The following is a 19,470-nucleotide window of genomic DNA, read 5'->3' on the forward strand; positions in this document are numbered from 1 at the left end:
ACTTGATTAATCAAAAATTAGAGTTATTTTGATTTGATTGAGCAAGACTAAATTTGGTTAGAAATTTAAAAGGACAATTTGGGATTTGAAGGTCAGAAAAAAAAGGACACACAGTAACAAGGTGGCACCAGATCAAATCATGATCCAAATGTGCATTGAATCAGAAATGTCCCACTGATGTAAAAAGAAAAAAGGGGGTGTTTCTTACATAAGGAAGACTAAAGGTTGGTGGTCTTTATCTGGACCGGAGCCTCTTTAGGTGGAGTTAGAACATCTGGGCTTTTCGAACATCTCCAAGCATCTCCAGACTGAAACAGCTGCCTCCTCATCAGTTAATGAATGACCACACTGGAATGTCAGACTCTTCTTGGTGCCAACACTTAAACCAATGAGACCTTCTCAGCCCAAACTGTATCGTCTAACAGCTGGGGAGAAACACTTTTAGCCCAAAGATAATAAAAAAAAATAGCACAACAAGCATAAAACCTGTGGTGGGATTTCCCAGACTTAATAGCTAGAGCTGGTAATTAGTTATTCATGTCTTATTGTTGTCTGGTAATAGATAATAAAAAAAAGACTTGTAGCCAGCCATAAATCACAAAGCTTGGGTTGGGTTAGCGTTAAGGAGGAGTAATCAGTTATACTCCAGCAGACACAGTGTCACAGTTTCTCTGTTCCTGCCACGCCTCCTGTCACAGTTTCTCTGTTCCTGCCACGCCTCCTGGTTTCATGCCACAGCAATCAGCCATATCCTGTTCACCTGTTCCTGGCCCTACTTAAGATCACTTTCCACCTCTCTCCAGTGCCAGATTATTGAGTGGTTTTCCAAGTCCATGCCTGATCTCTCGTTCCTGACCTCTTGCCTGACCCTCAACTCTCGATCCTTGCCTGAAAACCGCTTCTGACTCTGACCCCTGGCATCCAACCTCGTTTCTGCTATCTGGACTTCACCTCTTGGTTCGTATGGATTTGGATTTGTCTTCTGCTCTCTGACATCCCGGCTTTGACCCTTCGCCTGTCTCTGGACTCTCCCATTAGCCTGCTCCCCTCTCTGAAAGACCTCCCCCTTTTCAGCTCACAATCCTTGGTGGTCTTACCTGCCCAGAGGTCTCTCCTGTTGCACGAAGAGCATGTCGTTCTGGGAACTAGCGTCTCTCTTAGCCACTTAGAGACAATAAAAACTTTAAAACTTTGCTGGTGTTTGTCTACTCTGAATCCAAACACACAGAGCCTTGTCACACAGAGGATGAAGCTGAGCGTGAACTACCAGCTGCTCTCTTATCAGACTGAAACATGGAGACGAGAGATAAACTCGTGAAGTATTGAGCCGGACAAATAACTTGAACTGAAGACACTACACCCCCTTTCACACAAAGGGTGGGGGTGGGGATAGTTTCTGTTTGTCTAGCTCTGGTAAGAATCACTGAACAAGTCTGTAAAGCTGTAAATGAAAACACTGAATTCATGTTCCCATTGCCCTGCTGTTGTTGCCTCACCTTCCATCAAGCGTGTTTTAACAGACAGCCGAAGCTGCCTCTGTCCTCAGTAATGCGGAGCTGAGCTGCTAACTGAAGGATGATGTCGAGCTGACAGTGCAGCCCCCCCCTCCAACAGATGGTAAGAGTCCGCAGTCAGAGAAATAAACCGAAAGACATCAATAGCATTATGTCAGATGGTAGTTTTTGAGCTGATGGGACTACTTTTCTCTGACTGCGGAAGAGCAGTTTACTGCTAACAGAGTCTGCCTGAGAGGGAAAGGCTGTCATAAAGCCATTCCTCAGTGCTCAGCAGTGTCAGATCTGGACAGCGAGGCTCACTGCTGACTGGTTTGTACTACGTTAATGTCAGACTTACAGATTGCTGCCCTACTTAGGTTCTGTCATGGAGCCCAAACAGACAGGGTCTTCCTTTGGCCTCGGGACCTCCTCCTGTCAGTACTGGGAGTTGGCAGGTAGACCTAAGGAGCTTTCTGAACGCTGCTCTTTAAAAAGTAGTTCAACGACAAAACCTTTAATAACCTCGTGTCAAACGTTGCTTTATGTTCTTAGAATCTGCAGCACCAACTGATCATGTTGAAGTTGAAGGTATCGTGTATCCAGTGCTGAACTCGGGCTCTATGTCGCCCTGAATTACGTTTCAAAAAGCCACGAGGAAAACACTTTACGTTGATCAGTAGCTGCATTTTGATGTTGAGGTGGCTTCATGTGAAAACAGCGAAGCAGCAGAACTTAAAAATCCTACTTTGGGCCTAATTTACTGGACAAGCAGAAGCCGTTGGCCACTCTGCCTTCCTTTTATGAGTTTGGAGCAGACCGAGCACTAAGTGGTGGAGCAGTCTGTCAGCACTGTTGCCCTGCTGCAGGGAGGATCTGGGTTTGAGTCCCTGCTGGGACCTTTCTGCATGTTCTCCCTGGGAGTGAATGGGTTTCAGGGTTCTCTGGTTTCCTCCCACAGGCACAAATCATACATGTTAGGTTAAATGGCCACTCTAAACTGTCTCTGTGGCCCTGTGATGGACTGCAAACCTGCCCAGGGTGTACCCCCACCTCTTGCCTGTTTGAAATACTGTAGGTAACAGCTCTCCATGACCCAGAACAGGTACATACAGGTTATAAAGCAAATGGATGGATGGGTTAGTCTGAAATATTTGACACTTAAACCCATATTAGTAAAGCTTTCTCCTCTAAGCTGGAGTGTCCCTTTCTGTCTGAATGCAATGCTGAAAAATGCTTGCCAAATATCAACCTATTATGATGCCATAGAAGGGTTAAAGGCAAAAAAAGAGAAAGATTTAGCATGTCAGTTTTTTTTTCTTCTTTAATTCTTCTTTTACTTGTGTGGTTATGCTTTTCTCAACACCTCTTACAAATGACAAACTCCAACAACATTTCAAAGCTCATGATATATCAACCAATAATTTATTACGCCTCTCATTTTACAAGGCTCATATTGCGTGTCTACCTAAGGATTTGTAAAACTGCTTTTCTGCTCAATACATGAAATCCTACAAAAGCAAAAGCAACTATATGTGCACCTAAACAAATACAGATGCTTCAGTATCAACAATGTCGGAAAAAATCTTTCTATAAATGTACATACAGTCACAATAATATGACTTGATGTTCACTGCATCATGTAACAGATGGAACATCGCTGGTGGCTTTTAAACTTTGGGAAATCAGCACCATTTAAGAGGATTGCAAACAGAAAAAATGTCAATTTCTTACAAAAATTAGATTCTTTAATTTACAAAAAAATCCTTTCAAAAAGGGTTATGTGTTTTCTACCTTACAGGGAAAATAGTATTGTTTTGTTAAAAGTGTAATAGTAAAATACTGATCAGAACGATATATAATTACATGGTACAAACAAAATAATGTAAATAGTGTAAATGCTGGCTGTTAAAGTATGGCACACAATCTTTACACAGTTTCAAAAACCTTTCCAAACAGTCAAATATGGTGTTTCTTTTTTCCTAAAAATATCCAAAAAAGAGCAAGCACAAAAGTAGAAAAGGTTAATGAAAAAAATGTTTTCAAAAGCATCCATATACAGACAAATCTCACTCAGCCAAATCCAGTCCTCTTAATGAACCTCTTCACTGCTGCAATGAAAATATTTCTCCAGAAAAAAACGTTCCTTATTTCTTATTTACACAAAATTGTCACATCGACTGAGGCAGGAGTCTCTTCCTCAGCTGGTACCGTTCCGTGTCCAGTCTGTCCTCAGACTGTGGTCACAGACAGCAGAGAGTTGTAAACCCTTGTGCCGTCAGGTGACTTGGTGCCATGGGTCAGCAGTTCCTGAATGGTCATCCAGTTGTCAAATATTTTCTTGTTCCTCTTTTTCATCATTTTTTTGTGGCTGAGTTCAATGATGTTCGGCTCCTTTTTGTCCTCGGTGCCGCTCTGCTCTTTCAGGCAGTCAGCTCGGCTCTGCTTCATGAACTCGCGGCGCTGCTTCTGCTCCTTGGCGCGCACGGCGTGCTGCTTCCTCTCTTCCTTGCTCCAGTAGCGGCCCATCTTGAGCTCGCTGATGGCGTCGTCGTCCGTGGTCATGCCACTACGCTCCTCGTGAATCCGGAGGGCGCGCTCCCTCAGCAGCTTGTCGCGAACAGGCCGCTTTGTGATGTATCTCGTGCCGTCGCTGCGGATCTTCACCTTCCACTCCATCTTGGGCTCCAGGTCGCTGGGGCTGATGGGGTCCCGGCACATGCTGACCAGACTCATCTGGCTCTGGGCGTACTCCACGGCTGATTTCTGCTGGATCAGCTGCATGTAGCTCTGGTAGTGCTGGGCGTGGGCCGGGATGTGAGCGTGCTTGTAAGGTGAATGGGGCTGGGAAAAGCTACGTCCGCTCTTACTGGACTCTCCTAGCTTCCTTTCCTTGCTATCTGCCTGCAGTGCTCCATCTTGGTCCTTGGAGGAGCCTCTGCTCCTGCTGGGCCCACAGGCCTCCTGGACAGGGGATAAGAGGGGCTTGAGCATCTTGCCAACGGAGCTGCTGGAGCCGGAGGGTCCAGCTGGGCACTGGTTTTCTGCTCCTCGACGGAGGGAGTTATCTGGAGACAATTCTAGAGTGAGGGGAGTGCTGCGGCAGCTCTCGCCAGTGTTGTAGGCACTGGAGCTGTCCTTATCAGATTTCTCAGGCAGCTCGGAGATATCGGACAGCTCATGGCGCCGAGCGTCGATGCTGGTGTTGTAGTTGCGGAAGCCGCTGTTGTGGAGCATCCACGACTCTCGGCACTGCTCCCTCAACTGCTGCATCTTGTGAGCGCGGACGATGTTCAGGCACTCCAGCTCAATGCTGCGCAGCTCCTCGTTTAGCAACTCCAGCTCCTTGTCCACACCCTCCTCAGCCTGCCCTTCGGCGCCAGCACCCTGACCGTACAGGGCCTGAGCTCCGCTGGTCCTCATCTGACACTTCAGCTCCAGCAGTTCTCGGAAGCGTTCGCATTCGTCAGCTGGGATGCCCAGAAAGTCTGCGTCGGTGTAGTCTGCCGACATGAAGGACTCGCCGCCGAAGGGCAGGTCAGTGCTGCCGAGAGTGTCCTGGCTGTAGGTCAGCTTTCTGCAGCTGCCCAGCGTGTTGGAGGCTGTGGTCGTCTGATCATCGGCGAGGTTTTCTTGCTCGGAACTCTCGTCGTTTCGAGTACTCTCGTCCGTGCGACCGACTCCGCTGTCCTTTTCATGGTGGTTGGAGAGCAGGGTGGCTGTGTCTGTAGTGCCGCCATCCTCCTCATGCTTCTTCTGTAAAAACAGTTGACCCAGTTAGTTACTTATCAAGGCAATTTAGATATTATGGTACTCACCAGGTCCCAAAATTAAGTGCATATGCTAATTACAAGAAATGACATATAGCATTGTATCATTCTTTTTGAACAAAAGTTAAGTTAAATGCAGGAACTAATTGCACACATGACTCTTCAGCTTGTAGAACTACCTTTAGTAGCAATAACTTGATATAACTATTTTCTGTTTTACCTTTAAGTATTGCACATCATCATGGCTTTTGTTCATTGACATTTGCAGACGTTCATTTCTGCACAGCTCTCTTATAGGAATAGTTTGGTCATTTTTAAACTTACGTTTAGTTAAATACTAATAACTATTACCTTGTTAGCCATGAGATCAGTCATAGAGCAAAAAGTATAAATAAAGAGCCAAAAGACTTTGCATAGGCTCGGGTAATGGCTAGCCAAACGTGGGCCAGATTTTAAAATCCTTTTTCAGTCTTTCTCAAAAAGGCCACCCCAGTGTGGAAGAACGCTACATTAGCTTATATTAAACCTCTACGCATTTGCACAACACGGTTCTGGTTTGTTGCTTTTGTCTCAACTGAACATAGTTCATGTTATTCCGTGAATGTATGTGTGCTGAGCACACGTAGGCTGTGTATGCTGTATATGCCAGTGAAGCTCAGCCTGCGAATGTATCAGATCGTTGGAAGTTGAGTAAATCATTGAACTGACTAGACGCCCCGATCGGGCAGACTTCTACATTTGCAGCCTCAGCACCACACAGCCCACACACATTTGTTCAGTTGAGAAAACAGTGATATATTAAATAAACACACTGTGTCATGCAAAAGCGTGTATAAAGTTTTAATATTGACTAATGTAGTGTTCTTTTATAGTGGTATGTTGTTTTTGAGAGTGAGTTGTTATATATTGTCAATAATATAATATATATTGTTTGGCTAGCCATTAGCCTAGCCGGGACGAAGACTTTTGCCCCTTTCTTCATCCTTTGTGTTTTATGACTGATAAGGTACTAACTGTTGCTAACTATTTGACAGAACATCCCGTCAGAAATGACCAGACTATACCTTCAAGGTCTCACCACAGCATATAAATCAGGATGAGCCCTGGTTGGGCCATTGCAGCACCTTCATTCTTTTTTTTCCCAAAAAAATATTTATCAACTCATTATAGACTCAATTACTGCAAGGTGCCCAGATATGATGGCAGCAAAGAAGCCCTAATAATCAGCCCTCTACCCCCATGCTTAACAGCTGATATGAGGTGCTTGTAGTGAAATGCTCTGTTTGGTTTCCTCTTACTGTTGTGCTGCACATTATGGCCAAACATCTCCACTCTCGTCTGTAAAAAGAGTCCTTGTTCTAAATGTTTTTTTTAAAGATGTAACGTTACAAACACAAGTTGTACTGAATTATATCCTAAAAGAAGAGAGGCTTTTCTCAACACCGAAAACTATTAAACATGAATTATCCCAACTGACTGCGAGTCTTCCGATACAACACACTCTGAATGCGTGCGACTGCGCATGTGTACCTGCACTAGCATGCTGGCAGTGAACTGCATGGCCTGATGGTGCTGCTGCTCCAGCATGTCCATGTGGAGGTCATCCAGGAAGTCGTTCCTGTCATCGTCCATCCAGCTGTCGTCCAGCTGAGACGCCATGTAGAGGGAAGGGAAGACGCTTCATTAGATGCAAAAATGAAACCACAAAGTTTTGCTCAAAAGAAAAGGAAATAAAAACAAAACTAGGGTGGGGAGTAGAAGAGGGAATCCTTCAATACACCTTGAAGGAAATCATAGTTGATTCTAAAGCACTATAAAAGTTCTGTTTGATTGTGCCATGTATTGTTGCTATTAGTCTTTAAGAAATGCACAAAACATACAAAAATGCTAATTACCTGGATCTCTGGTCTGGCCACCAACAAAGAGATATTCTGGTTGCCCTCAGTGGTCAGCAGCGCCACGGCATCCTCGCGGTTTTGGATCTCAACGCCATTTATCTTTAGCAACAAAGCAAAAGCAGATTTACTTTTGTACACAGTAACTGTTTGTACTTTTACACAAGCCAAAAACTGAGGCTCAAAGCATTACTATGTGTCTCTCTTACCTGTACGATTTTGTCCCCTTCCCTAATTCTGCCGTCCTTTGCGGCGATGCTGTTTGGGTCAATCTAAGGTGAACAGGAATGTTACATTTAGGAGCCAGGGTAAACATCATCCCTGCTGACAGGCCAATTTGTTCTCATTCTCTTAGTGTTAAAGCAGGTTTAGGCACAACCCTGCAACACTCACCTCACTAATGTAAATCCCAGCCTCATCTTCATCATCAGTCCTGTAACAGATGGTCAGGCCAAGTTTATCTTGGATGTTGGCTCGGTACAGATCCACTTCCTGGTAAGACAAGGCAAAACAGAAATTGACTATTAATATTTTTCAAATGAAGCAGAAAATAGCTGCGGATTTGTGTGAATGTGTTTCTGGACAAAGTAAATGTGTTGACTAAGAAATGAGACCAGAGAGCAACAGTGATCCATCAATCACTGTAATGAATCTTTCAGCTGGTCGCAGGAAGGCCATTGGCTTTTCTTAGAGGCCCACTGACAGCATGAAAAATGATGCAGTGGACTGCAGACGACCAGAGTGCCGTTTTTCACTTGTCAGCACCTGTAATCTCACAGATACAGATAAAGTTACGAGCAGCGTTGGACTCTGAGGGCAAAGGATCAAGCTTTGCCAGGGTTAACCCCCAAAAACTAAGCTGTAGCAGAATACACTGATGAATCTTAAAGGAAAACACTCTGGGACAGACACTCTGCCACATGTCAGATAAGACAATTCATACTGCTTTTACTGAAACAGAAACCAATGCAGAATAGAATACAACCACCATTTAGTTTTGGGGAAATTTTTGAATGAATTTCACCTAAATTTACATGGTAAATACACCAAAATTATCATATTTCTGATTCTGTCACATAATTGGAAGTACAATTCATCCAATATGCAATCACAACAACACTGTTCTGTTAAAAAAAAAAATCCAATTAAACTCTACTGTCAGACAATTTTGCATTTTTGTCGAGCAACGTTTCTCCTAAATTTTGAAACTGACACAAAGCACGTCAACTTGAAAATAACTCTGTGTAACACAGGGATTCCCATCTGTCCAGCAACCCACTATACTCACTTTGTTAAAGTTGTGCTTAAATACAAACCAAGAGTGTAGGTTATGGCATGCTCATTCAGGACAATTCAATATACTACTGCCGTTTTTCAGTATAAAACAAGATTAAATGTTGAACTAGAAGCACTCAGAGAATGCAGACATCCACCAAGGCTATAGGATTATTAGAAAATTGTAGGATCTGGATCACCACCAAAATTAAATTACTTGGTTTTGTAAGAACCCCAACATTTTCAGAAAATTTAATCAAATTTTCAAGATTTTGAGTAACCTTGCTTACACACAGACAGACACTACTGAGACACCTCCTTGGCATAGGTAACCGTTAAAAAGTACTTGAAAAATCTTTTACTTAATATTAACCAATATTTTAGAAATATTTTTTAGGCGGCAGGTGTTAATAAAAAACAATTATGATGTACCGGTAAAATAGACTGGATCCCAAAAAAACATCAGAGTTGATCGTCAGACAATTCTTTGTAAACCAGGGTCACTGTTCAAAGACTGAGGTTTGTGTGCAGCTGCAACACCACGCCTCTAAATAACTTCCTGGAGCTTCACCTATTTGCTCTCAGCTTTATAGTTCCTCTGTTGATGGTATTAATATCAGACAATAGGTGACTGAGGTTTAATAACAGAGGGTGTCAGGGTTGGTGGAGGTCAGTAAAGGTGGAACAGAAGCCTTCATATCATAGTCTCATCCAGCCATTGTTAGCATCATTAGATCCATCACTGTTGCCCTATTATCTGTGCCATCTAATTATCTACTGGGCCTCCTCTCCATCGCGTAACAGCAGAAGATGACTTATTAATCCCTGTCACTAAAAAGTAATGAATTATGTCACCGTTGTGTATCTGCTGGGAACAAAAAAACCCCAAAAAATAGCCACTCTATTCAAGTCTGGGCCTAGATCTTAGTGTCTGTATGTAGGATGAAGGCTCCACTGATAACTAGGACTTGTGGTTGCTACAAAACACTTCTAGACTGAAGCCACTAGTATTTTGCCAGTCTTTTTTTTTTGGAAACCAGCAGACAAATACAAACAGAGGTGAAGTTTTACCTCATATTCCAGCCCCTCACGCTCTATGTCCTGTTGTATGCCCTCAAGGAAATCGTTGGGGTCAAAGTATGCATGCCCAGGAGGGTGCCTGAGAATAAAAAGGAAAAAAAAAGAGTGTACAATGAACTTTTAAAAACTGGGGAGAAAATTAGAGAAGCACCCGTCATAATTAGGCCGAAACACACTCCCATATTTGTCAAGTTTGGATTGAATTTCACCCCAGAGCTGGAAAATTAAATGAGACGTTGAAAGGAAGCAATGTGAACTGAATGAAGAAATGACTTTCAGATCAGATATACTGATAATACACCCAGAGGCTCACTGCAAATTAACATGCCGTGTTATTAATTTGACTTAAATCAATTACTATCAATATTATTCATTAAAGGGCATCTGATGCGAGTGCAGTGTGTGAAATGTACCCAGTCTCTGAGCTCAACGCACACACACACACAACACAGATACAAGCACTTTGGGAATATGCAAATAAAATGAAGTGTCACTTTAATATGCCCTGGAGAGGCTGTCATCTCTAGTGAATGGCTTCCCTTTGAACATCGAGCCCCTCCTGAGTGATCACTGGTGGTATTATTTTAAAACAAGATCATCTCAGTGTTTTAAACTAAGGTGACCTTTTCAATACTGCTGGGTTCTGACAAGACTTTAAACATCTTCTTATTTAATTTTAAATTGCACTTCAAATAAATTAGCAATTTGTTCAGGTGAGTAAGTAAGAATTTCCACTAAGCCAGGTTTTTGTATCTGTGGTCAGAGATCGGCTAGATTTTGGACTTGGATTTTAGTCTTGGACTTATAAGTGGAGTTACATCACTTAAATTGCTTAGAAATAATGAAGATGATGACATATTTTGTATTGTTTTATTTCATGACTCATGAGAGACAAAAACATAGTTCAATGCTGGAACAAACTGAAAAAGACAAACTGGAATGTTGTCACAACAACAGCTTTATCTTTCATTTTAACAACTGACATGAAAAAAAACCCATTCATAACTTTTTGAATAATCTTGTGCACAGACAGACAGACACTACCAAAAACATGACCTCCTTAGTGGAGGTCATGCAGAAGGGAGCTTCCTCTGACTGGTCAGCCTAATGATCAGGCTTTTTCCACTATTTCCACATCAACTAGCCCCAAGTGAAATAAAAGTTAAAAGCAACGGTTTTCGTGGAGAAGTTATTTCCCATTAGGCGAGTTGTTACTCACTCGTCCGGCAGCAGGTACTCTTCCAGCTCCGTCATTGGGGGCGAGGAGGAAGGCAGCTTGCTGAGGGCTGTGATGTGCTGGAGAGCGATGTCGGTCTGGGTGCCAATGTCTGACACCTGGAGGTCCGCGGTGGGGCTGACCAGTTTGGGGTAAGGGGCCCGGCGCAGAACTTGCACCATGATGGGCTCCTTGGCGGTGCGGAACGCCTCCACTGCCTGTTCGTGGGTGGCCTTGGAGAGATCCTTGCCATTGACCTGGAAGATCAAAGCGGGGGAAAAACAAACCAGAGAATCATGTCATTGAAAGAAAGAAAGAACGATAAAAAAAAATCATTTTAATCCATCTGTGGGGAGGGTGTTTATTATGCTAAACTGATTTAGTCATTGTCTCTGATTACGAACCCCTCACACAAATCATTACGTCCACACAAATTTAACTCTGATGTTCTGTTTGGGAAACGTCTCATTGGTGCCACGGCCTTTTTTATACAGGGTCATAGCTGGACCAAGCGGAATATGACATTAATTAGAAAGAGTCTCTCTTTAATTAATCAAGTTCATTAGCTGTGGCTGCATGCAGGATTCCTCCTTTTAGCGGAGTAATTTCTCAGCAGAGGATAAATCTGACCTCCTGGCAGAGACAGTGGAGGAGGGCGCTGGGCATTAACCTGAGCAGATTATTTTCAAAAGGCTGCAATGTGCTGTAGAGATGAGGCTAATTAAGTGTGGTTGAGCCACTTAAAGTCTGTGCGCAGATAAAAGATGTGCGCAGAGCCTCTAAATTCCCCGCTCTCGGAAGAATGCGCCACAAGATCCAAAAAGACTTCAAATTTAATAGAGAAGACTTAAACAGGATCTGCGTTGGATGAGATGCGTTTTAAGTTTTTATGGGAAGTCAGGCTTCTCTGCATACACACCCACACATACACAAGCTTGAATCCTTAAAATGGAGCTAGGTTTTAGCAGCAGCAAGTCATTAGGAGTCACTAATCTTCAGCATCTTTTCTCACTCATCCTGATACCTAACAGGCATGCAAGTCAGTGATCGGGGTTCTGTTTGTGATGAACATGTTGGCTCACCTGCCTGGTGGTGCGAGTCTGATTTGAATGCGCAATTTGTAGATTTAACTGTGGTCCTGCAACATTAAAATAGCCCTATAAATAGTAAAATCCTGATGGAAACAATGTGAAAATTGAGAACACATTTCCGTCGGAAAGTACACTTTCAAATGTCCTCAGGTGGTGTCTGTCGGTGGACAAGAAGAGCAGATAGAGGAGGAAAGGTAAAAGCTATGTCAGAAAAGTCTACAGGAAATGATTGTTATAGATAGCTCTTTGAATAGCCTTCATTTGGAGAAATGAGGTTTAATTATGTCTTGATTAACAAGTAACAGTTGGCCTGAATATGGTAAAGACCAAAATGATTTGCTGCTGTCTTAAATCAACAAGAATCTCAAAAATCTCATAGAATCTAAAGATTCTTCATCTTGATTGGAATTATTTTAAGAAGGCATCAGTCCATCAATGGTCTAACAGTTAGCTCGTCGATCCATTTATGGCTGTTAAAGATGTCTACAACAGATAAGATATTATTGTTAGTAAACATTTCACAGAGCCCCACTTCAAAAGATCTAAACTATCTCTTTAGGCAGAGCAGGTTAATCTTAACCCTGCAGGATAACTGGATTATCTCAGCAGATGTTAAACTATTCATTTTCTACATTCAATCTTGGGCAAAACAACAAAAAACAAAAAAGAAACCATCTTTTAGTTTCTTCTGAACAATTCAACACCTAAAAAGCAAGTTGTTCCATCACAGAACATGACGTTAAGAGGTCCAGATGAACAAACAAACATTTATGAACACTGCTCTAATTCTTGGCTATGAGTCAAAACATTATAAAACAAGCAGTGTGTCAGCATGAAAGACACAGAACATATCGTGACTGCTTTAAACCGGAGTAAGCCCCCCCCCAAAATGACCCATCTACAGTCACGTTTGTCTCCCACTGAGAGTCATGATGTTGCACATCAGCTGACGAATAAAAGTGCTTTTGTGTTGCCCTCTTACTGCATGGAGGCCGCAACAGTCCGACGTGGTTGCCAGGAATCTCGAGGCTCCTTGAAGGCAGTGAAGCAGAGACAAAGCCTTTAGCCCCCTGCCCGCTAAGCTTGAGGCCTTCTGCCTCGCTGCTCTTGATAGTGGAAGATTCTCCCCCCCCCAGCTGTGAAGGGGCGGGGGTCCCCTCAGCCTATTCACTTGGCTCACCTCTGACACGGAACAGCCCTTTGCCGCACACTGGGAAAAAACACACAACACTCTGGCACAACACACAATGCTCAGCGACCGCTGGGCTCCTCCAACTGTGGCGTGGTCAACTTCTGTCGTAACTCAGGCACAGCTCAGCCGCATGAAAAGCTTGTACAGCTCTATTCGCGTCAAGTTGCTGAAGCCGAAGGGACCAGACGTAGCACGCTCTGAAAACCTGAACTGTGAAGAAAGGCTCAGTTCGCAAATACAGAACACTTAGACTCTTGTTCTCGTGAGCCCAGGGAGGACTGACACGCAGAAACTGCTCTGTATGCATGCTCTACATTGGTTTATGTTAAACCCATTTTAACTGCACCAAGGAGGCCCGGCCCAACTTAAAGGAATACTAATCAGCTTTAAATCAAACATCCACTGTGCTGGTGTCTGGTGAGGAATTTACACAGCTGTGGCTTTGTTATTCACAACCTATTTTCTTTCATTAAAATGTCACATTTGACCTCTAAAGCAGCAAGTGGAAACAAGTACCTGCTCAGGATTTGGCTTTTTGAAGCTAATTTAGGATTTGAGCTCTCCTCAACACGGCATGTGAAAGCTGTGTCAGTCTTCTGCCTGCTTCAGTAATAATTAGGGGCAGCAGGGGGCGAGTTGTGCGGTGAACTCTGATGCCATGTTGCTGGAAAGCAAATTAAGTTGGACTGAGATGTTGATGGGGGAGTTTTTGTGTCTGCCAGTGTCAGAATACTCTGAGATTACAAACATGTAGCTGAGGAGGCTCATGTGCCAGGTGGCTGGCGTTTCAATTGTTGCTTACTGGAGATGGCTTCAGGTTTTCGTTTAACTTCTTATTTAATCAGGCACCATCACAGAAATCAAATTTCATTATCTATGAGGATTCTGATAATGGAAATGTAACGCAAAATAAATTAATAAAGAAAGCAATAAACAGAACTGAACGGATGCTACTCCAAAGCCCGACCTTCCTTAGTTACGGTTGCTATGCATGTCAAGCCTTTATTTCTGCAGATGTGCTTTAAAATGAGCATGAGGTCAGATTCAACACTAAAGATTTGCAACATGTTGTGAAAAATCTTCCTGCATATCATCAGAGGGACAATCCATTATTAAATAAAAATAGTACCTGAATGGAAATGAATAGAAAAAACTGGGCCAGGTTTGTTGCTACTACTGATTGAATGGTTTAGGGAGGCCCTCAGACTGGCTCTGATGAGACGTCAAAAAAATGATAAATATGACTATGTATAAGGAGTACAAGTAGTAAGAATGTTTCCTGCATAGTCTTGGGCTCAGCTGGGGGCTCCTGTGTGAGGCGGGCCTTCACAACTCCTGGTCTAGGTCCTCCGTCCAACACTGGATTGCCTCCTTGATGCTGCCTGAATCAGACTCTATTCTGTATCTGTCTACCCATTAAATGTGCCTCTGTGTTCCCTGCTGCCTCCATCCTACGGTGTGACGTCTTGGTGCCCTGCCCTGAGGGCTTGATGCTGTCTGTGGAGGTTTGGCAGAGGTGCGGTGTGTTGGTGACTCCAAGTCCAAGTTCAAACTTACGACCTCAGCCTCTAGTGTGGTCTCATAGTCCCGCTTTAACTTTTGCCGGAGAATCCTATCTATTGTGTGTACCCTATGTTAAATGTACGTGCTGTACAAAATACACATCAAATTGATGTCCATCATGGCACAATAAAAAGTCTTGATGAAGTCACTGAATGGGCTTTATAGACATATGTTGCCTTATGTTGAGCATGTACTAAACTTTATCCATTGCATTATTGGGTGGTTTATCATCATGGTGGCAATGTAGTGGACTTCTGGGTGGAGTGGGATTGCAGTAGTGGCAGCATATCCACGACATGGGGTTCGCACGCATCAGCATGACTTGATGGTCGAGGATTTAAAGCAGGACTGGTCACGCTAGCCTCATGCTTGGGCTACAATCATGACAAGGTCTGAAAGGCTCATGGCAGCGTGAGGGTGCAGAAGACTGTGATAGAGACATGGAAAATAGCAGGAAAACCAAACTACAGAGTACTAAAAGTGTAGCACCGTCACGATTGGCTTCACACTGAAGGAGGTTTTCCAAATTTGCTCTGATCCAGCCACAGTCTAATAGGTTGTGGAGAGTGTAGAAATCTTGTGTGAACAGGCCAAACCTTTTGAAGTCTTGGGTTTAGCCTTTGGCTGTCACCATCTTGGTCTTTTGAAGCCAGAAGAGACCATATTTGAACATCAGGCCTTTACATATACACACATATATATATATATATATATATATATATATATATTTATATAATTATGAGTTTTCATGCTCCATTCCTACATGTAAGAAATCAACATACGCTTGCGTCTCATGGTTCCTATCGAGCTGTGAAAGCTATTTCACAAGAGCCTAAAAGAAGCCAATAAAACAAGTTTTTTTGAACTATAAACTTTGTAGTTCAAAAGACAACAAAATGGAGACTTCCTTCAATAACTTTGAATTCAAATGTTTAAACTCTGCTTGTGCTTGACATTTCTTTTGAGCGAATTCAGAAAGTGATAAAGCCAACCAAATCCAGTGGCACAGAATTCAATTCGTAAAACATGACAAATGTTACACTCCGAAACACACCAGATTGTATGCAAAAACTGCTGTTCTGTTCGGAGGAGAGAGAAGGCTGCAATTAGGTTCGATCACACCATCTTCACAGTTCTCACCCACATGTGCCGTTACTGGCTGGTGTCTAGAAAATCTGCAACCCTGGAACATCTACAGAGTGGCAAACTATGAAGAAGGACGATAAATACAAAAAAGGAAGCCTCTCTGCAGAAAAAAAGCTCCACTAACCATTTCTACAGGGTTGAAAAGAACACACTTTTGTAGGATTTTTTTGCTTGATCTGCCTTTTATAAGAGATAAAAATACCTTGAAAAGAGCAGGAACAAGCACTACATACAACCCTCCCTTCCAGTCAATATCTCTTGGAAAAGCCTTTGCAGGCTATTAAGGCAATGCAACATTAGTCTATGATAAGGCTGTTCAATTGCCATATAATCCTTTAATAAAGAGAAGAGGAGTGTTATTAAGGAGCCAGTGTCTCACTTCCTTGGGGAAATGCAGTGAGGTGAACAGAGTGGAAAATGCCAGAAAAACTATCCTGTTAGTGTGGCAGAGGAAAGCCTGGGAACTTCACACAACTGACAAACATCTTAAAAAGGTTTGTGAGCAAGGCCGCTCACCTCTTCATTCTGGTCTGGTACACCTCTTTTAAGACAGAGAAAAAAAAGGAGGAGAAATCTCTATTTCAAAACTGAGAGAAGAGCTGATGTGATGGAAAGCTTCAAGGCCTAAAAGCTTATTTTCAGGGGGTCTTTATGAAGTTTGAGTGGCAGTCTGAATGTAGGTCATTCTACTTGCAAAGCATTGTTAATTCCCCTTTAAACCATTCTCATAGAAAGAAAAAAAAATCAAGCAGCAGCCTAGGATTTTACCGTGTGTATGTTCACACTTTAAAACCCCAGCCAGACTGGAGGCAGAATGAGCTGAATGCTGTTTGATTGTCAATTCATTGTATATTTCTGGATATTCAAAGTGCAATCTAAAAAATCTAACTGGATTCTGAGTGAATTCCAAACATTCAGGCCCATTCTTGTAGCCGGGTTGAATGTATTGCTCCTGTTAAAAACTTTTCCGATGCATTCCAAGTGTAGAAATATCGAACAGCACTCAAAGTGCATTATTACTGCATTCTAAACACTCTGATGATCGCATTCAGGAGAGAACTGAAATGGCAAGCCACTTCAAATCCAGGCAAAACGACCCAAATGCACTGTGAATGAATCTCAATTGCCAAATCGAGATGCATTCAAGCTCAAATGAACTATAAATGCCGTTGGAATCGGTTTTTGCTGCTGAAATGTGGCTCGAATTCAGTCTGAACGTCCTGATCGGTCCACAAATGAGTCTGGACATAACTCAGATCAATGCCGAATTGCATAAAAAACACAGTAAGCTGCCACTGGAACTTCATTCTGCATTGACACCTGTTGATGCCTGGTCAACAACAAGTTTTTTGTCAACCGTTTCACAAGTTTTATACGGCAAGTGAAGAAGGGAGCCAAGGTCAAGATCCTGACCATGTATGGGGCAGCCCAAGAAAGCCCTGGATAGCATGATCATTGAAATAATATTCTGCTATTGAAAATGCTAGTTTTGGCAGCATTTTATACCCAACGGACAACATTCTGGCAGCATTCTTGGGACATTTGTGTTACATTCTAAGAATATACAAAATACATTCTAGGTATTCGAGTTGCATTTGGTTTGAATTCTTCAACATTCAAAGCATGTCCTGTGCCCTTTTCAGAACCATTCTGACTGGTTTTGAGGTGGCTTCAAGGTATTTGAACAGTATTCTTACAAAGCTGTAAGAATTTTGGTTACTTTCGAAAATTTTGCCAGAAAGTGGTGCAAAGTTGGAAAAGTCTTCATTTTGGCTGGTTCTGCTTGGTTTCTGCTGATTCCAAATATGTGTGAGAGGGGCTTAAAGTGAGTCTTCAAAAATCCAAACATATTGTTCATTTATCTGAACGGACCAAAAGCTCTCAACGGTGTGAGACTGGAAAACACATAAGTCATTATTTCCAGGCTTAGTGAGGATTACAGGACAAACAAGTAGAAACTGAATGCAGGCTGAGAAAGACCCTGCTGTTCCTTTAACAGAAACACATGTGGTCATTTTGATACGTTTTTCCCCCCTTAACAAATTAACTGTTAAAGTTAAAGCAACCAGAAAAAAGCTGAAAAAGCCAAAAAAACTAAGATGAGCAAAACAGTAGCTAAAAGCTAAAATGATCAAATGAAAAGCTAATGGCTAAAATTAGCAAAACAAAAGCTTAAACTAGCATAAACAGTAGTTGTAAGTCAAAATTAGCAAAACAATAGCTAAAGCCAGAACTAGCAAAACAATATATATAGCTAAAAACATTAAGATAAAAGCTGAAGGCTAAAATTAGAAACTAAAGAGTAAAGGCTAAAATTAAAATTAAAACAGAATACACTATCTAAACTAGGAAAACAATAGCAAAAGCCTTAAATCAGCAAAACAGTAGGTAAAAGCTGAAAAAAAGACAAGTATGCTGAAGTAGAATTTAAAGATCACAAAGATGTTTAAAGATTTGAAGATTTTCATTCATTTAAAAAACAAAACAAAAAAACTATAGTTACCATTATGGCTTTGTTTGAATTCACACAACTATTTCTTGCCTTGAATTTAGAATAATTCTATATTGCACTGGGTTATTGTTGGCTAGTGATCAAATAAAATGCAACGTCCTAATTGGCTAATGTTTAAGATGCAAGGGAAAGTGAATTACTGACACACATTCAAGGGTAGATTTCCTTTTAGACAGTTAATACATAAATCAAAGACCAGCAAAACTCTGTTCATGGGAGCTACCATGTTGTATTTTTGGAACTGGAGTCTATGCACTTTAAGGGCTTTTAGTCCCCTCTACACTCCAGCACACAGTTATTGTGTTACATGAGCTTTCTTTTCGGAATGAAATCACTGATTACACATAATTGTGTTAGAAAAAATTATATTTCAACAAACAGCACCAAGGTAAGAACTACGTGAAGCAACAGAAGTCATCAGCTGACTAAGATGTATTCTCTTTATTTTAAAAAAGGAAATATTCTGTTTTTTTTTTATGGAGGGGGCAGGACTTAGAACTTGTATTGGGACCAGCCTGCAGGGAAAGTTGATCCCGTTCCAGCTTCAACTTCTTGGTCCTTTCTTTCTGGCACAGATTTGTGAACACTGACATGTTCCAAAGTGAAGGGCTGAGTTCACAGGAAAACCAATATCAGCAGCTGCTCTGAAACAGAGGCTTGTGTCATGCCTAACACTGTTTGCCGTGCATTAACACTGTTGTCTCACCCCACTGCCCCGAGCTTCTCCTTCCCCTGTCCAGCCATAAAGTCACAGACATCCACAATAAACACAGCAACTGCCTGTGAAGGCTAACAGCATGCTCAAGCTCCAAACCAAGGACAAGTCTGTTTGTTCAAACAAGTCAAGTCAAGTTTGCACCTACAGCGACCAAACAGCAGGAGAGACACGCTCCAGAGCGGCAGGGCAATGAAAGCTTGTAAAAGGGACAGAAGCTTATCTATGCAGGGGCTGTCCACAGCCAAATCCAAATCATGAGGATACTACATTTAAACTAAAAGAGAAGCTTCTGCTTCTTTCAGGTGAGAAATCTGTAGGTGAAATTTAAAAATTGGTCCTTAATATTTTAGTGCACCTGGGGACTGGGAAGCTCTAAGAAGGTCAACATACCGTTTGGGTTTTTTACCTTTAGAGAAGCACCTGTTGCTGCCCATCATTCGGGAAGGGATAAAAATAGTTCCCAAACTATTTAGAGTCCATCATTCTATTGTGAGAAAAAATATTCACAAGTGAAAAACA

General features: G+C 42.2%; 1 protein-coding gene across 4 annotated transcripts in view; it reads right to left on the minus strand.

Moving 5' to 3' along the window:
- Positions 1 to 2,896: 2,896 nt before the first annotated feature.
- pdzrn3b (PDZ domain containing RING finger 3b) overlaps positions 2,897 to 19,470 on the minus strand; it is a 118,224-nt gene continuing 101,650 nt past the window's right edge. For all 4 annotated transcript variants that reach the window (XM_037975205.1, XM_017426972.3, XM_017426971.3 and 1 more), the window contains 7 exons: positions 10,733 to 10,986; positions 9,505 to 9,592; positions 7,552 to 7,650; positions 7,368 to 7,430; positions 7,159 to 7,260; positions 6,794 to 6,910; positions 2,897 to 5,249 (listed from right to left, as the gene is read on the minus strand). In XM_037975205.1, the coding sequence (XP_037831133.1) occupies positions 3,726 to 5,249; positions 6,794 to 6,910; positions 7,159 to 7,260; positions 7,368 to 7,430; positions 7,552 to 7,650; positions 9,505 to 9,592; positions 10,733 to 10,986 (2,247 nt within the window). In that variant the 3' untranslated portion in view covers positions 2,897 to 3,725. The remainder of the gene's footprint in view (positions 5,250 to 6,793; positions 6,911 to 7,158; positions 7,261 to 7,367; positions 7,431 to 7,551; positions 7,651 to 9,504; positions 9,593 to 10,732; positions 10,987 to 19,470) is intronic.

The sequence above is a fragment of the Kryptolebias marmoratus genome, linkage group LG4 (genome assembly GCF_001649575.2).
Source record: "Kryptolebias marmoratus isolate JLee-2015 linkage group LG4, ASM164957v2, whole genome shotgun sequence".
NCBI lineage: Eukaryota > Metazoa > Chordata > Actinopteri > Cyprinodontiformes > Rivulidae > Kryptolebias > Kryptolebias marmoratus.